Source organism: Podarcis pityusensis, assembly GCF_964106645.2.
Source record: "Podarcis pityusensis genome assembly, chromosome: 4".
NCBI lineage: Eukaryota > Metazoa > Chordata > Lepidosauria > Squamata > Lacertidae > Podarcis > Podarcis pityusensis.
This window is the reverse complement of record NC_138027.1, coordinates 4,224,988-4,246,734: the sequence shown is the minus strand read 5'-3', so window position 1 is coordinate 4,246,734 and position 21,747 is coordinate 4,224,988. Positions and strand designations below refer to the sequence as shown.

The 21,747-nt window shown below is 47.3% G+C and overlaps 1 protein-coding gene and 1 long non-coding RNA gene across 9 annotated transcripts in view; one reads left to right on the top strand and one right to left on the bottom strand.

The window, feature by feature from the left end:
- The window catches only part of LOC308475090 (uncharacterized protein), a 105,547-nt gene that overhangs the window by 6,698 nt on the left and 77,102 nt on the right, over window positions 1-21,747 (bottom strand). For 3 of the 6 annotated variants that reach the window (XM_081001933.1, XM_081001930.1, XM_081001932.1), the window contains exons 2-4: window positions 2,359-2,866; window positions 2,085-2,166; window positions 1,717-1,799 (exon numbers count right to left, since the gene is read on the bottom strand). In XM_081001933.1, coding sequence (XP_080858059.1) covers window positions 1,717-1,799; window positions 2,085-2,166; window positions 2,359-2,775 — 582 coding nt within the window. In that variant the 5' untranslated portion in view covers window positions 2,776-2,866. Of the gene's footprint in view, window positions 1-979; window positions 1,235-1,716; window positions 1,800-1,903; window positions 1,950-2,084; window positions 2,167-2,358; window positions 2,867-4,055; window positions 4,153-21,747 lie in introns of those variants that run through there. The other 3 variants (XM_081001931.1, XM_081001934.1, XM_081001936.1) reach the window with 3 other exon arrangements.
- Window positions 1-21,747, top strand: part of LOC308475411 — a 32,311-nt gene that overhangs the window by 9,451 nt on the left and 1,113 nt on the right. The window lies entirely within an intron of this gene.

Genomic DNA, 21,747 nt, shown 5'->3' with positions numbered 1-21,747 from the left:
TTAAGTGGCAGGGCAGACCATCTGAATCGGTCCCACCTCCATGCAGAGGGGAAGGGTCACGGAGAAGTCCAGTTGCACCAGGAAGTGATCCGACCATGGCACTGCAACCCCCCCTCCCTGCCCACAAGGCCTGGGTTGCTGTGCGTAAGAGAAACCTGGTGGACAAGCAGCAGCAAGGACAGGCCCATCTGCTTCATCCAACGAAGTCTCTGTTACACATGCCAGGTCAAGTCCGCCATCCATGATCAAGTCATGGATGGCAGTGGTTTTATGAATCATTGACCTGGCATTGCACAGCAGCACCTTCAGGTCATGTGGGTATCCCTTGCTGATTCTAGTATCCGTCCAGTCAGGACCAGACCTGGAGGCAGGGATAGTCCTCCAACAACGACTAAACCTGCCTCCTCTGTAATGACATGGTCTGGTCTTAGCGTACCTCCTCCTCCTACCCGTGATCACTGAGATCGGTTGTCCCAGTGCATCCTCCCCATGGAACATGCCCCAGCTATTTTGTGGGCTGGGGCCCACTCGCCGGCAGCCCTGACCACCCCCCTTAAGAACAAAATAAAACCCTTAAAAAAAAGAAAAAACCCACAATAAAACAATACAAATAAAAAACTGTAAAAATTACAAACACATTAAAATCAATCAAATTCCCGAACCCAACAAAACATCCATCCCACCCCCCACAAAAAAAGTAATCAAAAGGGAAAAAAGAAAATTTTAAAAAACATTTTAAAAAGAACATTGCGCCGCTCCGAGTCCTCCTGGCCAGCAGCAGCAGCAACAACCGTCCTTATGAGGCTTCAGGCCCCGCCCTGGGCCAGGTGGTGAGTGGCAGGAGCAGGGCCCTCAGGCACTCACGCAGGGGAGTTGTTTCAACAGGATTGCTTTGCTGCACATTTTATTTATGGATGCTTATTTTATTCTAAGTTTAAATTATGGGTATTGGTTTTTGTGCAAATAGGTTGTACTCCACCTTGTGTTATTCAAGTCATTCTGCCTAGGCAAGCATTCCAGTTTCCCCAATGGAAGGATCCACTTTCTCCTCTCCTCCTGAGCTGTTCCCTCCTAAGAACTAGAGCCAAATTCGAGGGGTTCATGGGGGCATGAAGGAAGGAGGAATTGGAGGCAGGCCCCATTTTGCAGCTGATGGGGCTGGTTAGGTGAATCCAGGCTGCTATTTGTTCTCATTTGTACTCTGCTTAAGATACCTATTTTTGCATTCAGTTATCAATCTAGAAATAAAATAAACCTCTTTTGGATGGGCATCTGTCTTGGATGATCTAGCAGAGATTCCTGCATTGCAGGGGGTCTCCTGGCTCTGAGAGACAAGCGGGGAGGGTGGCTTCTGGCAAAAGGAGAGGGTTAAAAACCGGTGGCTCCTCCTTCTCCTGACTTACCTCTTCCTCTCGACCTTCCTCTCCCACTCGCCTCCTTCCTCTTCTGCCTCTGATTCTGCACTGCATTCTGCCACAGAGTCTCCCAGCTCACTAAGCCCTGTTACCCTTTCAGCTTCTGACACCTCCTCTTCCCAGGCTTCTCCTCTTCCCCCTCTGACCGCTCATCCCCCTTCTACCTCCACTTCTTAGGCTCTGAGCCGTCTTCCCTTCCTGGTTTCCCGGCTGCTTCCTCCCACCACTCCTCTGTGCCCAACCAGTCCATGACATTGCTCCATCCCTCGGTCTCTGTCGCCACAAGGCAGCTTCCCCTGACCTGATCTGGTTCCACAGCCGCTGCTTCCCTTCTGCCCCCATGAAAAGGCGGATCAGGAGGTCTTGCCGGCATCATTCCGTCACCTGCAAGAGAAAAAACGTAAACAGGACGTAAACAGAGTGCCTGCTTCTCTCACAGGTGAAACAGGGCATCTCTAACTACAGATGGGCCTTTGAGAAAGCCTCACCCGCTGAGAGTATTTGGACGTTTGTGCCCATTTCATATGTTTGTGGTGAAAAAATACATCTCCCCTCCTCTGGACCCTTGTTCCCAACTGTCTCCCCCAAAACAAGATGAAAAGAACCCTCAGATGAGTTGGAAAACCAACGGAATGAGACCAGACAGAGAAAAACCACCTTCCTCCTTACCCAGTGGCCTCTCTCTGGTGTCCAACGGAGGCCTCTCTGCCTCACAGGAATCCAGGTCCATTTCTGCAAAGAGATCCTTTCCCTGAGAAAGAAACAAGGATTCAAAACAGAGAATGGGGAAAAATACTAGAAAGGGAATAACAAAGACTTCAAGGGTGCGAGATCTCATTCCATGGATGCTTTCCCAGAAAATGGGCCATCAGCAGCCCATTGTGGGATGTTCTCTGTCCTGTTTGGAGCCCCTTGGGAGTATCCAGAGGAAAGTCTCTCTCACCTGCTTTCTCTGTTCCTGCTTCCTCTCCTCTGCCTGACTCAGGAGGAAACCTTCGGCCAGGGCCACCGCCTGGGAACTGGTCTCCGCTCCGCATTCCCTCACCCAGCTCTCCATCTCCGGGGGAAGGACAGCCAGGAACTGCTCCAAGATCACCAGGTCCAGCATCTCAGCTTTCGTGTGCCTTTCTGGTTTCAGCCACTGATGGTCAAGGTGGTAAAGTCGGCTGCAAACCTCTCGGGGTCCTTTGGCCTCCTGGCAGCAGAACTGCCTCAACTGCCAGCTCCGCCCCTCTGAGGGGAGGGTGTCCACCTCACCATGGATCTTCTGCACAGAGTTTTCCCAGAATCCCCCACTGCTCCCAGTTTGGCTGGCATGGCCTCTTCCTGCTTCGGGGCCAGCCGAGTCTTGCTCATCCATCTGTGCTCTCAGGAAGCCTCTGAGAGATCGGAAGGAACCCTTTGGTCTTCTGCCAAGTTCTGCCCATCTAAATGAGAAGCTCTAGCAAATCCTACAAAGCAAATACATTGTTCTGTTACAGAATTTGTAGGACGGGGGGGGCGGGAATGGTTCCCTGAGCAAGCATGACTGCACCACATCCCAGACCATGAGCTATCTTTTTGAAAAAGAGGAGGAAGAGAAGAAATAAGTCTCTAGCCTTCTAGCAATGCAAAATGTGGAGGCAACTGAAGGGATTTCTGAGAGATTAATCAACCTGGTTTCTCCATCCTTCCAGACAATTCATGACATTGGAACCTACTGACAAACGAGTTGTTTCTATCTTGTGAAAAATGGATGCTTGGTTCCAGTGGGGGTCCTCAGGAGTTGCCCCCCACACCTACACCCACTCCGCTGCTTCCGTCTCCTTTTCTTGCACTTGGACTCTCTGCCACTCTCAGAATAGACTTCTGGGGCGGGGTCCCTTTTTCTTTGCTCTGAGGGCCAGGTATGTATCTGGCCAACCCCCTGAGGGCCAAGTGGGCAGGGCCAAAGACATCTCCCTTGAAATTTAGGAGGGTAATTTTTTTATTCTTGTATTATTATTATTATTATTATTATTATTAACGCACACACAGCCACTGATGCCAAGTTCCCTGGAGGCTCGGTGAGTAGGAGCACCCGTTTCCAGGTGGTTTTCCAGCAACAATCCCTTTGGGGCAGAGAGGATGTGGTCCTGGGATGCCATGCTCTGGGTGCGAGGGGATTGCTGCAGTGGCCTCTGTGGGGAGCTGCCCTGGGAGACACTGGGAAACTGGTCTGCAATGCAGCAGTCAGACTCTGGGCTGGGATCCCTCTCTTTATTCCTGGCCTCTCTTTCCTACTTTTCCTTCCTTCTTGCCCATTGTTGTTTCCGGGGGGGCTAGTGTCCACCTCCTCCTTCAGCTTTGGAAAACCATTTGCACACGTTTCCTCTGTTGTGCAATGACGCTGAGCGACGTCACACAGAGTTAAAGTCCCAGGGACTCCTTTGTTTAAAGAAGGGAGATCTTTTCTGAAAGGGGGGGGCGGAGGGCCAAATGAGTTTGGGATCCTCTGCTCTGCAGGAAGGAGAGCGTGGCAGACCTGGCCCCTCCCTGGCAGGACCCTCTCCTCCCTGACTTGGGGTCCCCCCCCCACATGAGCAGATCAGGCCCCCCAGGCACCCTCCCCTGCTGCAGCCCTGGGACCCCCACCAGATCCCAGAGAGAGAGGAGACTCACCAGATCCCAGGAGGGGACAGCGAGGCAGCCCTTGCAGGAGAGACACCAAAGCAGGAAAGGACTGGGGAGGGAGGGGCCATGGCTCTGGAGGACCTGCCCCCCCTTGCTTCCTGGCCTCTCTAGGAAGGCAGCTCAGTTCCCTTTAACCCTTGCCAAGCCGAGTCCACCCAGCTCAGCCCTCTCTCGCTTGGCAGATCCTCAGATTATTATTATTTTTTATACATTTTGGGGGCCAGCTGCCCCCCCTGGCTATGCCAATGCCCAGATATCCTTTTGGGGGTGAGGCTCTTGGCTGGACTCTGAGCATCTCCCTCCCTTGGCCAGAAACCAGAGGAAGAGCTTGCAGGGAAAAGGGCTTTGCAGGAGGCAAGGAAGCTCCTCCTAGAATTCAGGAGTGGAGAGATAGGAGGGGATCCCAGGGTCATCTAGTCCAGCCCGAAGCAAGAGGGGGCCGGGTCTAGTTCCCTAAACAGGCAGCCCTGTTTAGGGAAGCTTTTAATGTTTAATAGGTTATTGTATTTTAGTGTTTTATTGGAAGCTAGCCAGAGTGGCTGGGGAAACCCAGCCAGATGCGCAGGGTATAAATAATAAATTATTATTATAATTATTATTACAACCCCCAGCAATGCAGGAATCTCAGCTAAAGCATCCATGGCAGATGGCCGTCCGATCTCTGCTCAGAAACCTCCAAGGAAGGAGAGTCCACCACCTCCCAAGGGAGACCTTTCCCTGCCCAACTGCTCTTAGATGTCCCTCAAGGCAGCGGGTCCTGAGGTCTAGCCCTGCTGAAACCATTGCACTGGCTGCCAAGGAGGAACCATGCGAGGTTCAAAAGAAATAAATCCTATTCTCATCATAAATGAGTAATACTTTCTTATGCACACTTATGCACGCCACAAAAGTATGTCATTTCCCTTTCCAGAAATGCTCAATTGCTAATTCCATGGACTGAAAATGGATAGTTGTTGTTATTATGTTTAGGGAAGCTTTTAATATTTGATGGACTATTTTATTTTAATATTTTGTTGGAAGCCGCCCAGAGTGGCTGGGAAACCCAGCCAGATGGGTGGGGTATAAAAAATTATTATTATTATTATTATTATTATTATTATTGATCAGGTGAGTGTTCTCCTTTCAAAAGAGGCAGGTGGAATCTCCACGGTTGCTAATAGCATAACGTTGAAAGTGCAGGGAAATATGGGGAGCCCTAGAGTATCTGCTTGGCATGCAGAATGTCCCAGGGTCAGCCCCTGACATCTCCTGCCAGGGCTGGACAAAATCCCTGCATGAAACTCTGGGGAGCTGCTGCCAGTCAGTGTAGACCAGGGGTCCTCAAACTATGTCCCGCGGGCCGAATCCAGCCCTCCAGGGTCATGAATCTGGCCTGCACGACCATTTCAGAACCCACCAAGCAGTGGCGTAGCGTGGGTTGTCAGAACCCGGGGCAAGGCAAGTAATTTGCGCCCCCTAACCCCTAACCTGCCGCCGCTGCCAGCTTCTTCTTGCTGCTGCCTGGGCTGCTCTGGTGTGGTTCTCTCCCGCGCTGAGCGCTGCGCTGGGCGGCCCCTGCACTGTCCCTCCCCCAGATAGTCCCTCGCTCTCTCTCTGCACCGCACGCCTGGCACCTACCCCCCTCCACAGTGGGCGGCGACCCAGCGGCTCGGATCAGATTCGCACAGCCAGCACTGCAGTGAGAGAGAGTGAGTGAGCCAGGTAGGGGCAGAGAGCTGCGAGTGCGAGCGCGCCCCCCCCCAGATGTTGCACCCGGTGCGGCCGGCCCCCCCTGCACCCCCACGCTACGCCACTGCCGCCAAGTGTTCGAGGCTGAAAACATCTCGCCACCCGCTCAGTCAGTCCCTGCGCCGTGCTGAGGTATAACACCGGTCTTGAAAGACCTACATTGGCTCCCACTACGTTTCCGAGCACAATTCAAAGTGTTGGTGCTGACCTTTAAAGCCCTAAACGGCCTTGGCCCAGCATACCCAAAATAGTGTCTCCACCCCCATTGTTCTGCCCGGACACTGAGGTCCAGCTCCAAGTGCCTTTAGGCGGTTCCCTCATTGCGAGAAGCAAAGCTACAGGGATCCAGGCAGAGGGCCTTCTCGGTAGTGGCCCCCGCCCTGTGGAACGCCCTCCCATCAGATGTCAAAGCGATAAACAACTACCTGACATTCAGAAGACATCTTAAGGCAGCCCTGTTCAGGGAAATTATTTTTTTTTAAAAAAAAAAATTATTAAAGTTTCAATAAAAAGTTGAACAGAAAAAACATAAAAAAGAAATACACAAATACGCAATACAAATTCCAAAAAAAAAGAAAACAAAAACGAGAAACAAAAAACGACAAAAAAAAGAAACAGAACAATTAAAAACAATATCACCTTTTCATTTCCCTTTTTTTAAATTTACTTATTTTCTGGACTTCCTCATACCTCCCTCTTTTGTATTCCAGTCCAAATTGTTCCTCCAGCAATTTCTTTTCCACTTTTTTAATCCCAGTCTTTATTCTTAGTGTAATATAGCATTAAAAATTTACCTCTTAAGTACCAAATTTCCCTTTCCTTTAACTTATTTACTCCTAATCTTTAATCTTGATGTAATATAGCATTAAAATTTTACCTCTTAAGTACCAAATTTCCGTTTCCTTAAACTTCTTTAATCCTGATCTTTAATCTTAGTCTGTTTTATAATTTTATCCTGTACAGCTGGAAACCACTTATTTTCAATCCAACATCACTCTAACATTCCTTAATTTTGCAATGTTTCTGTAGGTAGTCTTTGAATTTCTTCCAATCTTCTTCCCTCGCCTCTTCTCCCTGGTCACGGATTCTGCCAGTCATTTCCGCCAGTTCCATATAGTCCATCAGTTTCATCTGCCATTCCTTGTTCAGGGAAATTTTTAATATGTGACATTTTTGTATTTTTGGTTGCTGTGGAAGCCACTTAGAGTGGCTGGGGAAACCCAGCCAGATGGGCGGGGTACAAATAAATTATTATTATTATTATTATTATTATTAGTTGTTGTTGTTGTTGTTGTTGTTGTTGTTTAGTCGTTTAGTCGTGTCCGAATCTTCGTGACCCCATGGACCAGAGCACGCCAGGCACTCCTGTCTTCCACTGCCTCCCGCAGTTTGGTCAGACTCATGTTTGTAGCTTCGAGAACACTGTCCAACCATCTCGTCCTCTGTTGTCCCCTTCTTCTTGTGCCCTCCATCTTTCCCAACATCAGGGTCTTTTCCAGGGAGTCTTCTCTTCTCATGAGGTGGCCAAAGTATTGGAGCCTCAGCTTCAGGATCTGTCCTTCCAGTGAGCACTCAGGGCTGATTTCCTTAAGAATGGATGTGTTTGATCTTCTTGCAGTCCATGGGACTCTCAAGAGTCTCCTCCAGCACCATAATTCAAAAGCATCAATTCTTTGGCGATCAGCCTTCTTTATGGTCCAGCTCTCACTTCCATACATCACTACTGGGAAAACCATGGCTTTAACTATACGGACCTTTGTTGGCAAGGTGATGTCTCTGCTTTTTAAGACGCTGTCTAGGTTTGCCATCGCCTTTCTCCCAAGGAGCAGGCGTCTTTTAATTTCGTGACTGCTGTCACGAAATTTATTATTATTATTATTAGGTAAATGCCCCCAGTGTGGTGGCGGTTCTACCAATGAAAGGCCAGGGGTTTTGCCCGGGGACGGGGAAGGGTTGTCTTTTGTCTTGAAGCGTGAAGTTGAGTTCGGAGTTAACCACACAGCTAACCAATTATTTTAGGAAGGCAAGTCCAATACCAACTGCCCAAACTTTGGCGCGCAAAAAGCCCTAGAAGCCAACCGTAATTGCTAAATTGGAATTCACGGCACCTAGCACTTTAACTCAATTGATTTAAATTAACTTACTCTGGGTCACACCAGTTAAATTCACAACTTGACTGTAGGAAACCTTAGCTTTAAATTAACTCCCTTTGCATAAGAACCAATTAAAGTAAGGAATTGACCGCAGAAAAACCTAACCCTCAGCAACAAAAAATCAATTAAATCCCTCCTGATCACGACTAAATTCCTAGCACTTTTGTAACTCCACAGAGAAAGAGCCCTTATAACAACCCCCCTGAGCAGCCGTGTGGCAAGCAAGCACCCCCCCCCCCACTGGGACAGCAGTTGAACCAAAAAATTGCGCTGGCCAGAACCTAATTAAATCAAATGCCTTATGCTGAAACTCCGCCCTTGTCCTTATGTTCTTATAATTAAAGCGCAATGAGAAATTGAAGCCGATAAGCTAGGGGTGGATTCTATTAGCCTCTTCCAAGATGGTGCCGATAATCCCCGTAGCCGAGGAACCACGTGGTTTACTCAGAATGGCGACGCTGCGTCGTGCCACCCCGGCAAGTGAAAAATTAATATAACAGCTTGAATCGGTCAGCGGTAGCCCTAACGCGCTGCTGCCCCTTTTTTCCTCCGTTCGGCTTCTCGTGAGGGAATTTAGCCCCAAAGTCCGAAGAACGCTGCGCAAGACAAACCTGAGGCGGGGAATTGCCACACTTAAAATGGCCGCCTTGATCAACCCCCTAACACACACATGGGGCACCCACGTGGGCCTACAGCAAGCGATGCTGTGCCATGTAACCTAGGCAACCGGGAGAGGGAATTCCCTCAATAACCGAAGAACACCCGTACGCGCCGCTTAATAAAAATTAAACCAGTTTACAAGAAAGGGGGACAGTCCTGCAGCCCGTTAAACAATTAACCCAATCGGGCCACCCGAAACAAATCCAGCCCCCGAGCAGTGCTCCCCAATACGTTACCACCTCAGACGGAGGGTGCTTAGCCGCCCAGGAAGCGGCAGGCAGGTACCCAGGGAAGGTAAGGTGATGCCGAGATAAAGCACCTCGAGCGCCGTTTCCACACCGATGTCATTGCACGCTCTGAATACGCTTCCGCCAGCGGCAACAGGAAAGAAGCAGCAAAAACAACCCTAAAAATCAAAAGCCCCCAGCGATTTCAGCTCTGAACACGAAAAAAAAAATCTGGCAAGAGCCTGGTCGCCACGAGGCCAGTAGCCCTTTGGCTGGTGGCCGCGATCTGCCGGTCGGAGCCGAAAAAGAGAGCTCGCGGAGGCAAAAAGAGAGCTCGCTAGCGATACGAAGGAGATCCAAATCAAAGTGACCCGAAGCAACCCAAGCCCAGCCAGAACCCTGTGCGTGATTTCATATCTTTCAAAGGCGTCCGGCAGCGGCTTCTTCGGCGAGGCGGCAGTGCGCAGACGGCCTGGCGCGCCCGGTGGGCTCGAGGGCTACGCACGGGTCGTGGGTGAAAAGATAGACCGACTAAGAAGCGAGCGGAGAACTTCCGGGGTGGCGCCATCGGTAATGGCGGATTCCCTCTGACTTGGAGGGAACCGGCTCTACGGAAATCGGGTCTGTACCGCTACGGCGCAGCGGGGACCCTTCAAAAATCAGAGGCGGGTGAAGCCTGTGACCGGGACTCGGCGGGCACCGTTTGCGCCCCCCCAATTGGCAAAGGAGCCCGGCAACAGGCTCCGGAGCGGAGCGGGGAAGTGGCGCTGTGCTGTGAGTCGTCTGCTTCTTCCGTGGAGTGAAGCCGCGCAGCTGTTACCGGAGAGCGCTGCCTTTTTCCTGGGACAATTTGGCTGTAAAACAACGATCTGTGAGTGGGCTAACTTTGGAATTAAGGGAACTTTACAAATTTTATGAATAATTCGGCACCGAAGCAGAGAGGTATAAACAGGAAGTCTGCCTCCCGCTCTTGTAAACGGAGTAAAGCAATGAACTTGAAAGCGGAAGCTTTAAAAGACGTTGGAAAAGGATTATAATTCGAGCATCAAAACTGTGATTTTCCACCCTTGATTGCAGGGGAGGAGGGGGGAAAAGGTTTGAACGTTATTTCCCTGAAAAAAGAGAGGAAGAGGAGATAAAATCCACCGCTTAAAACCCTGGAACGGGTTCCCAGTGACAGTAAGAAGCCGTATTGAGAACTGCGCTGTTGCTGAAAGTACTCTTTGACAGTTAACTCTGCATCTGAGATACAACTAAGATACAATATTGCTGACAGGTATCTCCTGGTTTTAAAGTAACAGGAAACAACTGAGATAGAAACTGTTGTCTTTTTGGTGAATTGGGGGGCGAAAGGGAGAAGTTAATTACTTTAAGACATTTTTGACTGTTACTGTGTCCCCCTAGAGGAAGCTTGAAACTGCTACAACTGCAGCTGGCCTAAGGGAATTTTCCACTTCAATTTCCTAAGGGAATTTTCCACTTCAAAACAACTCTGACTCTGATCGTGAGATTGACCTTGGGTTATATCTTGAGGGTTATGGCAGATGGGAAAGAGAAGATAGATTTGTTACAAGCAACGAGGTCTGGCAGAGTATTTCGCACAGACGGTGGGCTGCAAAGAAGGGCTTCGACATCTGGCTCTCCTGGTTTACCAACAGCAACCTCATCGGCACAACCTAAAACCAAAGGTATGGCAGCTGACGATGCCCTGGCTCAGGCTCTAGGTAAAATTAATGAATCTTTGGCAAGAATAAGTAAACAAGTAGCCAAGGCATCGGGTAAAATTGATCAAAATACGACAAGTATTAATAATTTGGGACAGAAGGTAAATACCAATACAGAAACTATCCAGAAACTATTACAGGAATCCACCTCGACACGAAAGACAGCCGAAGAGGCTAAAGAAATTGCAACTGCTACAGCCACTGTTGTAGAAGAGAAGATACCACCGTTACACAAACAACTTGAAGACCACAAGTCAATACTGTCTATGATTGAGTTGAAGGAGAAACAAGTGAATTTAAGGGTCAGGGCCGTACCTGAAGTGGAGAAAGACAATTTGATTGAATTTCTTACGCAGGAATTTGCAGACTTTTGGAACCCAGATTTGGGGAAGGATAGTTTCAAGATAGTGAGTGCTTTTAGGCTTGGAAAAGGAGGGAGAAAGAACAGGGTGAGAGACTGTTTGATCACCCTCCAAACAAAAGAGGAGAGAGACAAAATCTTGAGCCTGAATTTCCAGAAGACCTTGGAAATACATCAGTCAAAAGTGGAGATATTTAAGGATATTCTGAAACATCTTTTGGACCTTAGGTCCAATTATAAAGATTTGGTTACCCTGTTGAGAAGCAACGGAATCATTTTTAGGTGGGAATTCCCCCAAGGCCTATCCTTTAGCTATAAAGGGAAGAAGATAAAAATAAGATCAGAAGACGACAAAGATAAATTTTGGAGAGACCACGGAGAAGACCTGCAGAAGAAAGTTACAGGAGAGCTAAGAGCACTTGTAAGAGAAACTTTAGACACACCAGATTTACCTCCGGAACTAAAAGACTGCCTGAAGAAGGTGATACCACCCACAGAACAGGAACAGGCACTGGGTGCTGTTGGAGGAGAAGTAAAGTAGTTACATCATGGCTCTGCAACTACTAAGTTGGAATTGTAATGGCTTGAACTCCCCTCAGAAAAGGAGATCTGTGTTTCATTTATTAAAAAAGGAACAATTGGACTTGATTTGTTTACAGGAGACACATATAAAAAGGTTACACAGGAAACTATTGATTAATAAAAGACTTGGTCAGGAGTTTATTTCATCGGACAAGGTTAAAAAAAGAGGGGTAGTGATTTATGCAAAGGACAGATTATTACCGAAATTTATCTTTAAAGATGACCAAGGAAGATTTGTGGCAATTGAAATTCAAACACAAGCAGAAAAATTTTTGATAGTAGGAATTTATGCACCAAATGAGGGGAAATCCGATTTTTTTAAGAAGTTGCATGAGACCCTGATGGACTATTTGGATTATAACATGATTTTGATGGGAGACATGAATGGAGTGGTATCTACACATATGGACAAGGCACAAAGACAGGTAGTCACTAAGGATGGTAGACTACTGAAAACTTTTTTTGAGATGACAGACAACTTGGACTTAGTTGATATTTGGAGAACAAGGAACCCCATGGCTAAAGAAGGAACCTTCTTTTCTGAAGCCAATATGACATGGACAAGAATTGACCAAATATGGGTAACTAGAGGAATGGCACCAAAGACAAGAAAAGTGGAAATCTGCCCAAAAACCTGCTCCGACCATAATGCTGTTAAGATGGAAATGAAACTAACACCAACTGGCTCCTTTAGATGGAGGATGAATGACACCTTATTTAGAGATGAAGAAGTGCTTAAGAAGGCCCAAAAAACCTTGAGAGACTATTTTGAGATAAATATGAGCACCAATGTGGAAAAAAGAGTAATCTGGGACGCAAGTAAAGTGGTTATGAGAGGGTTCCTGATACAACAGAATGCATTAAAGAAGAGAATCCAAAATGAGAAGAAGGATAAAATTTTGGAGAAAATAAAGGAAAGTGAAAAAAGATTGAGAACAAAACCAAAGTCTCAAGAGATTTTGAGAGAAATAAAGTTATATCAAGTGCAATATATGAAAATGATGAATCAGGAGATAGAATGGAAAATTAAACAAATGAGACAAAAGACATTCGAGTCGGCTAATAAATGTGGGAAATTGTTGGCTTGGCAAATGAAAAAAAGACAAAAATTAAATACAGTTACAAATTTAGAAGTGGAAGGAAGGAATATACAGAACCCAGCTGAGATTAGAAATTGTTTCCAGAGGTACTTTAAACAACTATATACACAAGGGCCACTGAAAGAAACTGATGTAGATCGATTTTTGAAAACAAATGGATTACAAAAAATCTCTCAAGAAAATAAATTAATGTTGAACTATAAAATAACTGAACAGGAGATAGAAGGTGCCATTCAGAATATGCAATTGGGTAAATCTCCAGGACCGGATGGACTGACTTCTAGATACTACAGATCCTTAAAAGAATGGCTAGTACAACCTTTGAAAGAGGTCTGTAATGAAATAATGGAGGGGAAAAGGGCACCAGAGTCGTGGAAAGAAGCATATATTACACTTGTACCGAAAATAGAGACTGAAAAGACGCAGCTTAAGAACTATCGCCCCATATCATTGCTTAATGTGGATTACAAAATTTTTGCCGACATTTTGGCTAAAAGATTAAAAAGAGTTTTAGTGGAAGAGATACACAAGGACCAAGCAGGCTTTCTCCCAGGAAGACATCTATCTGATAATATGAGAAACATAATTAATATTTTAGAAAAATTACAAGTGAATATAAATACTAAGGCAGTTTTAATATTTGTGGACGCGGAGAAAGCTTTTGACAATATTTCTTGGACTTTTATGAAAAAAAATCTACAGGGTATGGGGGTAGGCCAAGGTTTTGAAAATGGTATAAGTGCAATATATTCGGAACAAAAGGCTAAATTAATTGTAAATAATGTGGTGACGGAAGAATTTAAGATAGAAAAAGGGACACGACAAGGTTGCCCAATCTCCCAACTGCTTTTTATATCGGTCCTGGAGGTTCTGCTGAATATGATAAGAATACGTAAAAACCTAATGCTATAATATATTAAGATTAAAGATCAGGATTAAAAAGGAGGGAAAGAAATTGCTGGACTAATAAATTGAACTGGAATACAAAAAAGGGAGGTATGAGGAGGTCCGGGAAACAAGTAAATGAAAGAGAAGTGATGAAAAAATGGAATTGTTTTTAATTGTTTTTTTTTTTGTATTTTGTATTTTTCTTTTTTTCCTTTTTCTCTTTCTTATTTATGTATCCTTTTTTTTTGAAACCTTAATAAATATCATTTAAAAGAAAAAAGAAAAAAAGAAGCAAGCGGAGAAGCAGCGCGAAAACTGGAGCAAAAGCAGCAAGGAGCAAATCCAGCCCGTCAGCATCGTGAATCTGGCCTCCATTTCAGAACCCGCCAAGTGTCTGAGGCTGAAAGCATCTCGCCGCCCGCTCAGTCAGTCCCTGTGAGGTAAACGCCACAAGCGTGGTGGCGGCTCTACCAATGGAAGGCCAGGGGGTTTCACCCGGGGACAGGGCAGTGTTGTCTTTTGGCTTGAAGAGCGAAGTTCAGGTTAGTGGAGGAAGGCAGACTTGGGTCGATTCGGTTTCATTAAGTAGACGTTTACTTTAAAGGTGGGAGAAGGAAGTTCAGTCCTATTTCTGTGAGTGGCACAGGGGTCTTTCCACTCATGTGGTTTACATGCTCTGAAAGATGGGATCTATTTTGTTATTTTAATTTTAAAAGGATGGAGTGGAACCGGATATTGACCATCTTGTTAGCCTGGGGCAGGGGGCAGCAACCTTTTTCAGCCATGAGGCGGTCCACCGTCCCTCAGACCATGTGGGGGGACAGACTACATTTTTTTGGGAGGGATGAACAAATTCCTATACCCCACAAATAACCCAGGGATGCATTTTAAATAAAAGGACACATTCTACTCATCTGAAAACACACCGATTCCTGAATCGTCTGTGGGCCGGATTGAGAAGCCGATTGGGCCGCATCCCCCAGGCCTTAGCTTGCCTACCCCTGGCCTGGGGAGCCACATTCTGGTTGAAGGAGGCCAGGATTGGCCCCCAAGGCTTGGGATGTCCCTCCTCCCCTGCAGTCGGGCTTGGAATCCAGGAGAAAACTCTTGGAATAGCCTTGCCAGGTGCTCAGGGACGGACTCACCTGTCCCCATGTCCTTCTCTTTGCAGATGTGCTGCGGTTGCACATCCCTCCCCCAGACGTGAGTATTGGAGAGAACCAGAGCAGGGACTCAGACCTGCCCTCCTTGCCCCCCACTCTGCACTCTCGGATGTGGAGAAGCCCTCCCTTCATGAGGAACTGACAGATTGACTTTTGCCTTTCAGCTGCTGGAGGAAGATCAGCTGTACCTGCCGGAGGTGATTCAGAACTGCCAGGCAGCTCAGCTCAGGGGGCTCTGAACCCAGAACTGCTCCAAGCAGGAGGCGGCCAAAGCCATCCTGGTGAGTAGTGGGTGGTGTGGGAGACCCCCATGGGGAAGTGGGGGAGGGAGGGGCTTTGAAGAAGGGGAAGTATCTGGGAATTTGGATGACGGCAAAGAATATAAATCTTTTTAATGACAATTATCAACCAGTCTGGAAGGAGATTAAAAGAGAATTAGAAATATGGGACACATTAAAGCTATCAATGACGGGAAGAATGTCTGCAAACAAAATGAATCTACTACTGAAAATGTTGTTTTTGTTCCAGACAATTCCGATAATAAGAGGTTTAAGACATTTCAAAGAGTGGCAAAAAACTCTCTCGTGTTTTTTATGGCAAGGGAAAAGACCAAGAATTAAATTTAAAATATTGACAGAAGATAAGAAGGAAAGAGGGGGGTTCGCAGTACCTGATCTGAAACTCTATTATGAAGCGGCATGTTTATGTTGGACAAAGGACTGGATAACTCAGGAGAACCTAGACTTGTTAGATTTGGAGGGGTTCAACAATAGATTTGGATGGCACTCTTCTCTTTGGTGGTAAGGCAAAAGTGCGTAAGGGGTTTACAAATCATGTGATAAGAGGTGCCTTATTTGAAGTCTGGGAAAGAAACAAGAATTTGTTGGAAAGGAAAACACCGTGGTGGCTGTCACCAATTGATATATTAACAGTTAAAAAACTGAACATACTAGGGAGAGGGGCCACATATGAGGAAATTTTGATGAAGGCCGAAAAAGGTTGGAAATTAAAGCCCTATGAGTGTATTGCTGAAAAATTGACAGGATGGTTGCAATACCATCAAGTCAATGATGTCTTTAAAGAGGATAAAAAAATAGGATTTGAGGATAAAAAATCGAAATTTCAAATAGATATTTTAGAGAGTAAATCCAAGCTATTATCAAAAATGTACAATCTCTTACTAGAATGGAACACAAAAGATGAATTTATAAAAGAGGCTATGATAAAATGGGCCATTGATTTAGGACATAACATAGAATGTGATGTATGGGCAAAACTCTGGAATGAGAGCATAAAATTCACTGCTTGTTCTGCCTTAAAAGAAAATGTTATGAAGATGGTTTATCGTTGGTATCTCACTCCCACCAAATTGGCAAAAATGTATAGAACAAGTAGTAAAACCTGCTGGAAGTGCAAGGAAAAAGACAGCGACTTCTATCATATGTGGTGGTCTTGCAATAAAATAAAAGAGTTTTGGGATGCGGTTTACAACGAGTTAAAAAAGATGTTTAAGTACAGTTTTCCCAAAAAGCCGGAAGAATTTTTGCTAGGTTTGGTGGGAGAAGGGATTAAAAAGATAGATCAAAGATTATATTTATATGCAACAACTGCAGCCAGAGTTCTGATAGCTCTAAAGTGGAAAGCAACAGGAGATGCCGACGATAAGAGAATGGCAGATAAAGTTGCTTGAGTATGCTGAGATGGCTAAATTGACACACAGAATTCGCAATCAGGAGGAGACAAAGTACCAAAAAGAATGGAGTAAATTTATGGTTTATATAAGTGAGAATTGTACAAATATGAAAACGTTGGCAGGATTGAAATAAATCTCATGTCATGGTATAATTTATAATTAAAGAATCTGTAAACTATAGAATGGAATAGGAAAACTGATGGAAGGGAAGGACGGAAGCTAATGGATCTATGAAACACAAAGTAGGATACATGTAATAAGATGTGATGTTTTGGTGGTGGGTGGTGGGGGTTGGTTGGTGATTGTAAATTTCAATAAAAATCATTAATAAAAAAAAGAAGAAGGGGTTGTCTGTCTGCCGGAGAGGAGGACTCTACTGGCCTAGGTTCACTTATCCTGTTTGAAAGGGGAATCATCTTAGGGACTTCCTGTGAACATCTGGGTCAGGAATGCTGTTCCTGGAATGGACAAACAACAGACGTTCATCCATAAAGACCAAATGTCGGCTAGATTCTGTTCCACATATGTTCATAAAGTCCAAATTGGGGACTACTACAGTTCCACATTGTTGACAAGGTGTGATGGCCTGGGATTCAGACTTGGATGCTGAACCTGAGGGATCCCAGCCTGCACAGGATTCCCCACCTCCAGAACCAGCTGAGCCAGGGCTGGGGCATGAGCCTGAAGGGTCCTCACCTGTGCTGGATCCTCAGGTGCAGGCACCAGCTGAGTCTGCTCTGGCTCCTGAGGTGATGGAGGACCCATTGCCTGCAGGTGCTCCACTCTCAGCCCCGTCAGAGAAAGCTGAGGTTGCCTCTGGGTCCGGTAACCCTCCAGCCTCTCCTGAGCTGCAGAGGCTCAGGGTTAGAGAGGCGAGTCACCAGAGGATCGGGGCCGCCCTATGTCTCAGGGCAGAAAAAAGCCGGCCAGCCCCAGTTCCAAGTTGCAGAAGCAACATTGTTGGTTGCTAGTTCCTGCCTGAGCTCCTGACCCGCCCTGGCTTCCTGCTTGCAAGCCTGTTCCTAACTTCACCCAACTCCCTGCCCTGCACCCAGCTTCAGCTACTACGGACTGCCTCCACGTTGCACCTTTGACCACGGACAGGACTTGGACCTAGCCTCTCGGGTAACCCACGGGACCAGCACAGTTTGCTCCCGCCACATCCGCACTCCCCCTTTGTTGGGGTGCGTTCGGGAGGAACCAGAAGCCATGGCTGACCAGGCGTCTGCGCTGGTGGCATTGGCTCAGGAAAACCAGGTCTTGACCCACACCGTTCAGCAGCTAAGCAATGCAGCTACAGCGCTTCAGCAGTGTTTGGACGCCTTACCAGCTCCTGGTGCCGACACCCCAGCTTCTGACAAGTACCCAGTGGCCCTGCCAGAGAAATTCAATGGGTCCCCGGCCAGCTTTCCCATGTTTCTTGCCCAGACCAAGCTGTATATTCAGGGTCGATCCCGGAATTTCCCCGATGACCGCACCAAGGTGCACTTCCTGAACAGCTTGCTGAAGGACCGGGCAGCCAAGTGGGCATTGCCGCTGCTCCAGCAAGACTCTCCCTTGCTGACAGACTATACAGCGTTTTGCAACCATCTGGAAACCCCGTTCGGCAACCCTCAGAAGGGGAGTCAAGCCAATCGGGCGATTCGGCGGTTGAAACAGGACAAGTCCATAGTAGCCGCCTACGCCACAGAATGTCAGCTGTTGGCACAGGACTTGTCCTGGAATGACTCCACCCTTCAGGACCAATATCTCGTGGGGCTTTCAGATGAGATACTGGACCAGCTGGCCATGATGGATCGCCCCACCACTCTGGACACCCTCATTCAACGGAGACTGCAGCTAGACGATCGGTTGGAGGACCATCGCCAGGCCCAGGGCCGCCAGCACTCCCGGCTCCCCCTCGGAGAAGACTCGGTGTCTGGAGGGCAACCTGTGTCTCTACGGCGGGAGTGGACACTATGCCCAATCCTGTCCCGATAAAATGCCGGCCAGAGGGAAATGGCCAACCCCAGTAGCCGATGGCCCAGGCTACCTGGGGTCCCAGACATCGCATGATGGGCCCTCACCAGTGGAATTGCAACACCTCATGGTTCTGGTGCATCTATACCCCCTGGCGGGCCCTGGATTCTCACCCACGTTCTGGTAGATTCAGGGGCAACCCGCTCCTATATGGACTCTGCCTTCGCTGCCCATCATCAGGTGCCACTCCAGGACAAGCCAGAACCGGTACAGGTGGAGGCAATTGACGGACGGCTCCTGCGCTCGGGTACCGTTACTCAGGAGACTCAGCCCTTGGTCCTGTGTCACCAGCAGCACCGGGAGGTGCACACCTTGGACATTGCCACTATGCCCCAGTTTCCCCTGGTGCTCGGGATGGACTGGCTGGAGTCTCACAATGTTCACATCGACTGGGTCAATCAGACTGTGCGCTTCCCAAACCCGTGCCCCCATGCTCGGTCCAAGATGCTAGTGGCCGCCCCCACAGGGGAAGCTGCATCAGTGCTCCCCGCTGATTACCAGGAGTACCAAGAAGTGCTAAATGAACACTTGGTCTTTCAACTGCGGCATAGACCTCCAGCCCGGGGTGCCCCTGCCTGTGAACCGCTTATACTCTCTTACGGAGCCAAAGCACTAAGCCTTGCAGGACTTCCTTCGCAAGAACCTGGAGGGCGGGTTCATTCGGCCCTCTACCACACCCACCGCCGCTCCAGTACTCTTCGTTAAGAAGTGTAGGGAGCTTTGTCCCTGCCATGATTACCGGGCCCTGAATAAGATTAGCATACCAGACCAGTATCCCTTGCCCCTTATTGCGGAGTTGCTGGAACGGGTGCAAGGGGCGCAGATGTTCACCAAGATGGACCTTCGGGGGGCCTACAATTTGATTTGGATCCGAGCCGGGGATGAGTGGAAGACAGCATTTGGGACACGGTATGGGCAGTTTGAATACCTGGTAATGCCTTTCGGGTTGTGCAATGCGCCTGCCGTGTTCCAACAGTACATCAACCACGTGTTCCAGGACTTGCTAGTCAAGTATGTGGTGGTGTACCTAGATGACATTCTGATTTACTCCCATGACCCAGCTCGCCACGAGGGTCATGTCCGGTCCATGTTGCAGCGCTTGTGGGAGCAACGCCTATATGCTAAGCTCAGCAAGTGAAAGTTCCACCAGTGGTCAGTGGACTTCCTCGGTCACCAACTCTCCCCTGATGGGGTGCAGATGGATCCTGGGAAGGTGGCAGCAGTTCGGGAATGGGCAGCACCCCGGAACCGCAAGGACCTATCATCACCACAAGGGGCCATTATCCTGAGGGGGCAAGACAACTGGTGGAAGTGAGAACCGACCACCAGAACCTGGGGTACCTCCAGACTGGGTCGACCACTTGGCATTGGAGGAGTTCGCTTACAACAATGTGGTGAACGCCTCCACCCAGCAGACCCTGTTCCAGGCCACTTATGGTTACCATTCGCGTTTGTTCCCGGACGTGCTGCCAGCATCTGCAGTCCCCACGGTGACAGATTGGCTCCAGGAGCTCCAGTCTCAGCACCAACTATTGATGGAGCAACTGCGCCAGGCCAAAGATGCGTACAAGGACCAGGCCAACCGCCACCACCAGGTGGGGCCGGAACTCCGCGTTGGCAAACCATGGGGCTATATAAATTCTAATTGGACTCCGTTTGAATTGGGCAATTGTATTCAGGCTGCAATTAGCTTTTTGGTTCCTTAGGAACAACTGAGCAACTTCCCTAGAGTGGAAGACCAGAGCCTATAATAATAAAAATCCCATAGAAAGGCCAAGGCAAAGACATCTCTCTCAAGAAATGTCCAAACCTGTGCCACTACAAGGTGACATGGTCAATATGAAAGCCCTACAGGGATTCACCAGGGATTGTTGCTGCTGTGATATGACGGAGGTGTGAGACCAGAGGAAAGCTAGCTTTGACACCTGGGAACACACAAAAAAGGCAGAAACAAAACAAACTGCATTTTTCACTCATTATTTGACCTTCCCGCTAAGTGTAAAGCAGAGACCACTATTGAGAATGTTTCTCCCAAAGTGCTAGAATGCCACAAGTAATTTAGGAACAAAATGCAACATGTGTTATTTTTTATGTGATATCCTATGTCCAGCTATGTGCACTGCTACATCTGCAAACAGCTTTAAGAGGCCTGACATGCAAGCTTCTTAAGATTTAAACGAAGGCATCCATTTACAACATACCAGGTTATTATTTGTGGGGCAACAATATTTTAGGAAAAAAAATATAGCCCCAAAGGGGGGAATTGTTATGAGATTTTTTAGTAAATATAAATCTAAATGTACCAAGCAAACACATATATAAATATATAAGCACAATGTCCAAAACCCACAGGAAAAGTCCTAAAGCCATATTGACTCTTTCACTCTTTCAGTCACCTCAAATATTTCTCAAGGTAAAAACAATGCACTCAGATTTCTGTTGTAGACTGCCTTTTCTGTGATGTATGTATGATGATTCTGCGGGTGCTCTTGGACTCCAGGGCAGGCAATTAAAAATGTCTCTATTAAGGGCTTGCATGCATGGCTCAGGGTCCTCCTCCTCTCTCCTGCGTGTGGGTGGAGAACCCTGTTGCAACAGTTGATAAAGAAAAGGCTTACTAGCTGCTTTGCTTCTCAATATTCTCTGGTTGGTCTCTGTTATTTTCTCCTACCGATAGAGAACCTACAAAAGGACTGTATATGGGCCCTTGGGTACCCCATAAGGAAAAAGAAGCAGGTTTTTTCCTTATATCACCTGCAATCATGTGTAGTGGGTTAGCAATTTACTCCTCTGGTTGCTGGATATGTGGCTAGTATGTCACATGCCCCTGTTTACTATCCTAGGATTGGAAATTGTAAGAACAGAAGTCAGTCTTATCTCTTCCGCTCTGCTGTGCTTTTGCACTGTTCTTTGTCTCCCTGTCTGTTGCTGAAGAAGAGAGAGGATGCCATTATGATCCGTTTGGTCTCGTCTGCAAATGTGATGAGCATCCCCTCATTTCCTTCATCCATGTCATTTATAAAGACGTTGTTCAACAACGGGCCCAGAATAGAACCCTGCAACACCCCTCTGGTCACTTTTCCCCAGGATGAGGAGGAACCATGAAGGAGTTCTCTTTGGGGTCGGTCTGTCAAATCCACCTAACAGTTACCTCATTCAGCCTCATTTTACCAGCTTCCTCACATAAATCTCACAGAGGACTCTGTCAAAAGCCTTACTGAAATCTAGATGCACTATTTCCACAGCAGGCCCCTGATCAACAAAGTTTGTAACTCCATCCAAAAAAAGAAAAGAAAAGGAGAGATTTCTCTGGCTTGTATTGTTTTTGAGAAAGCCATGCTTTCATCCTGTATGTTTATATTGTAAAATCTTCAGATGAAGG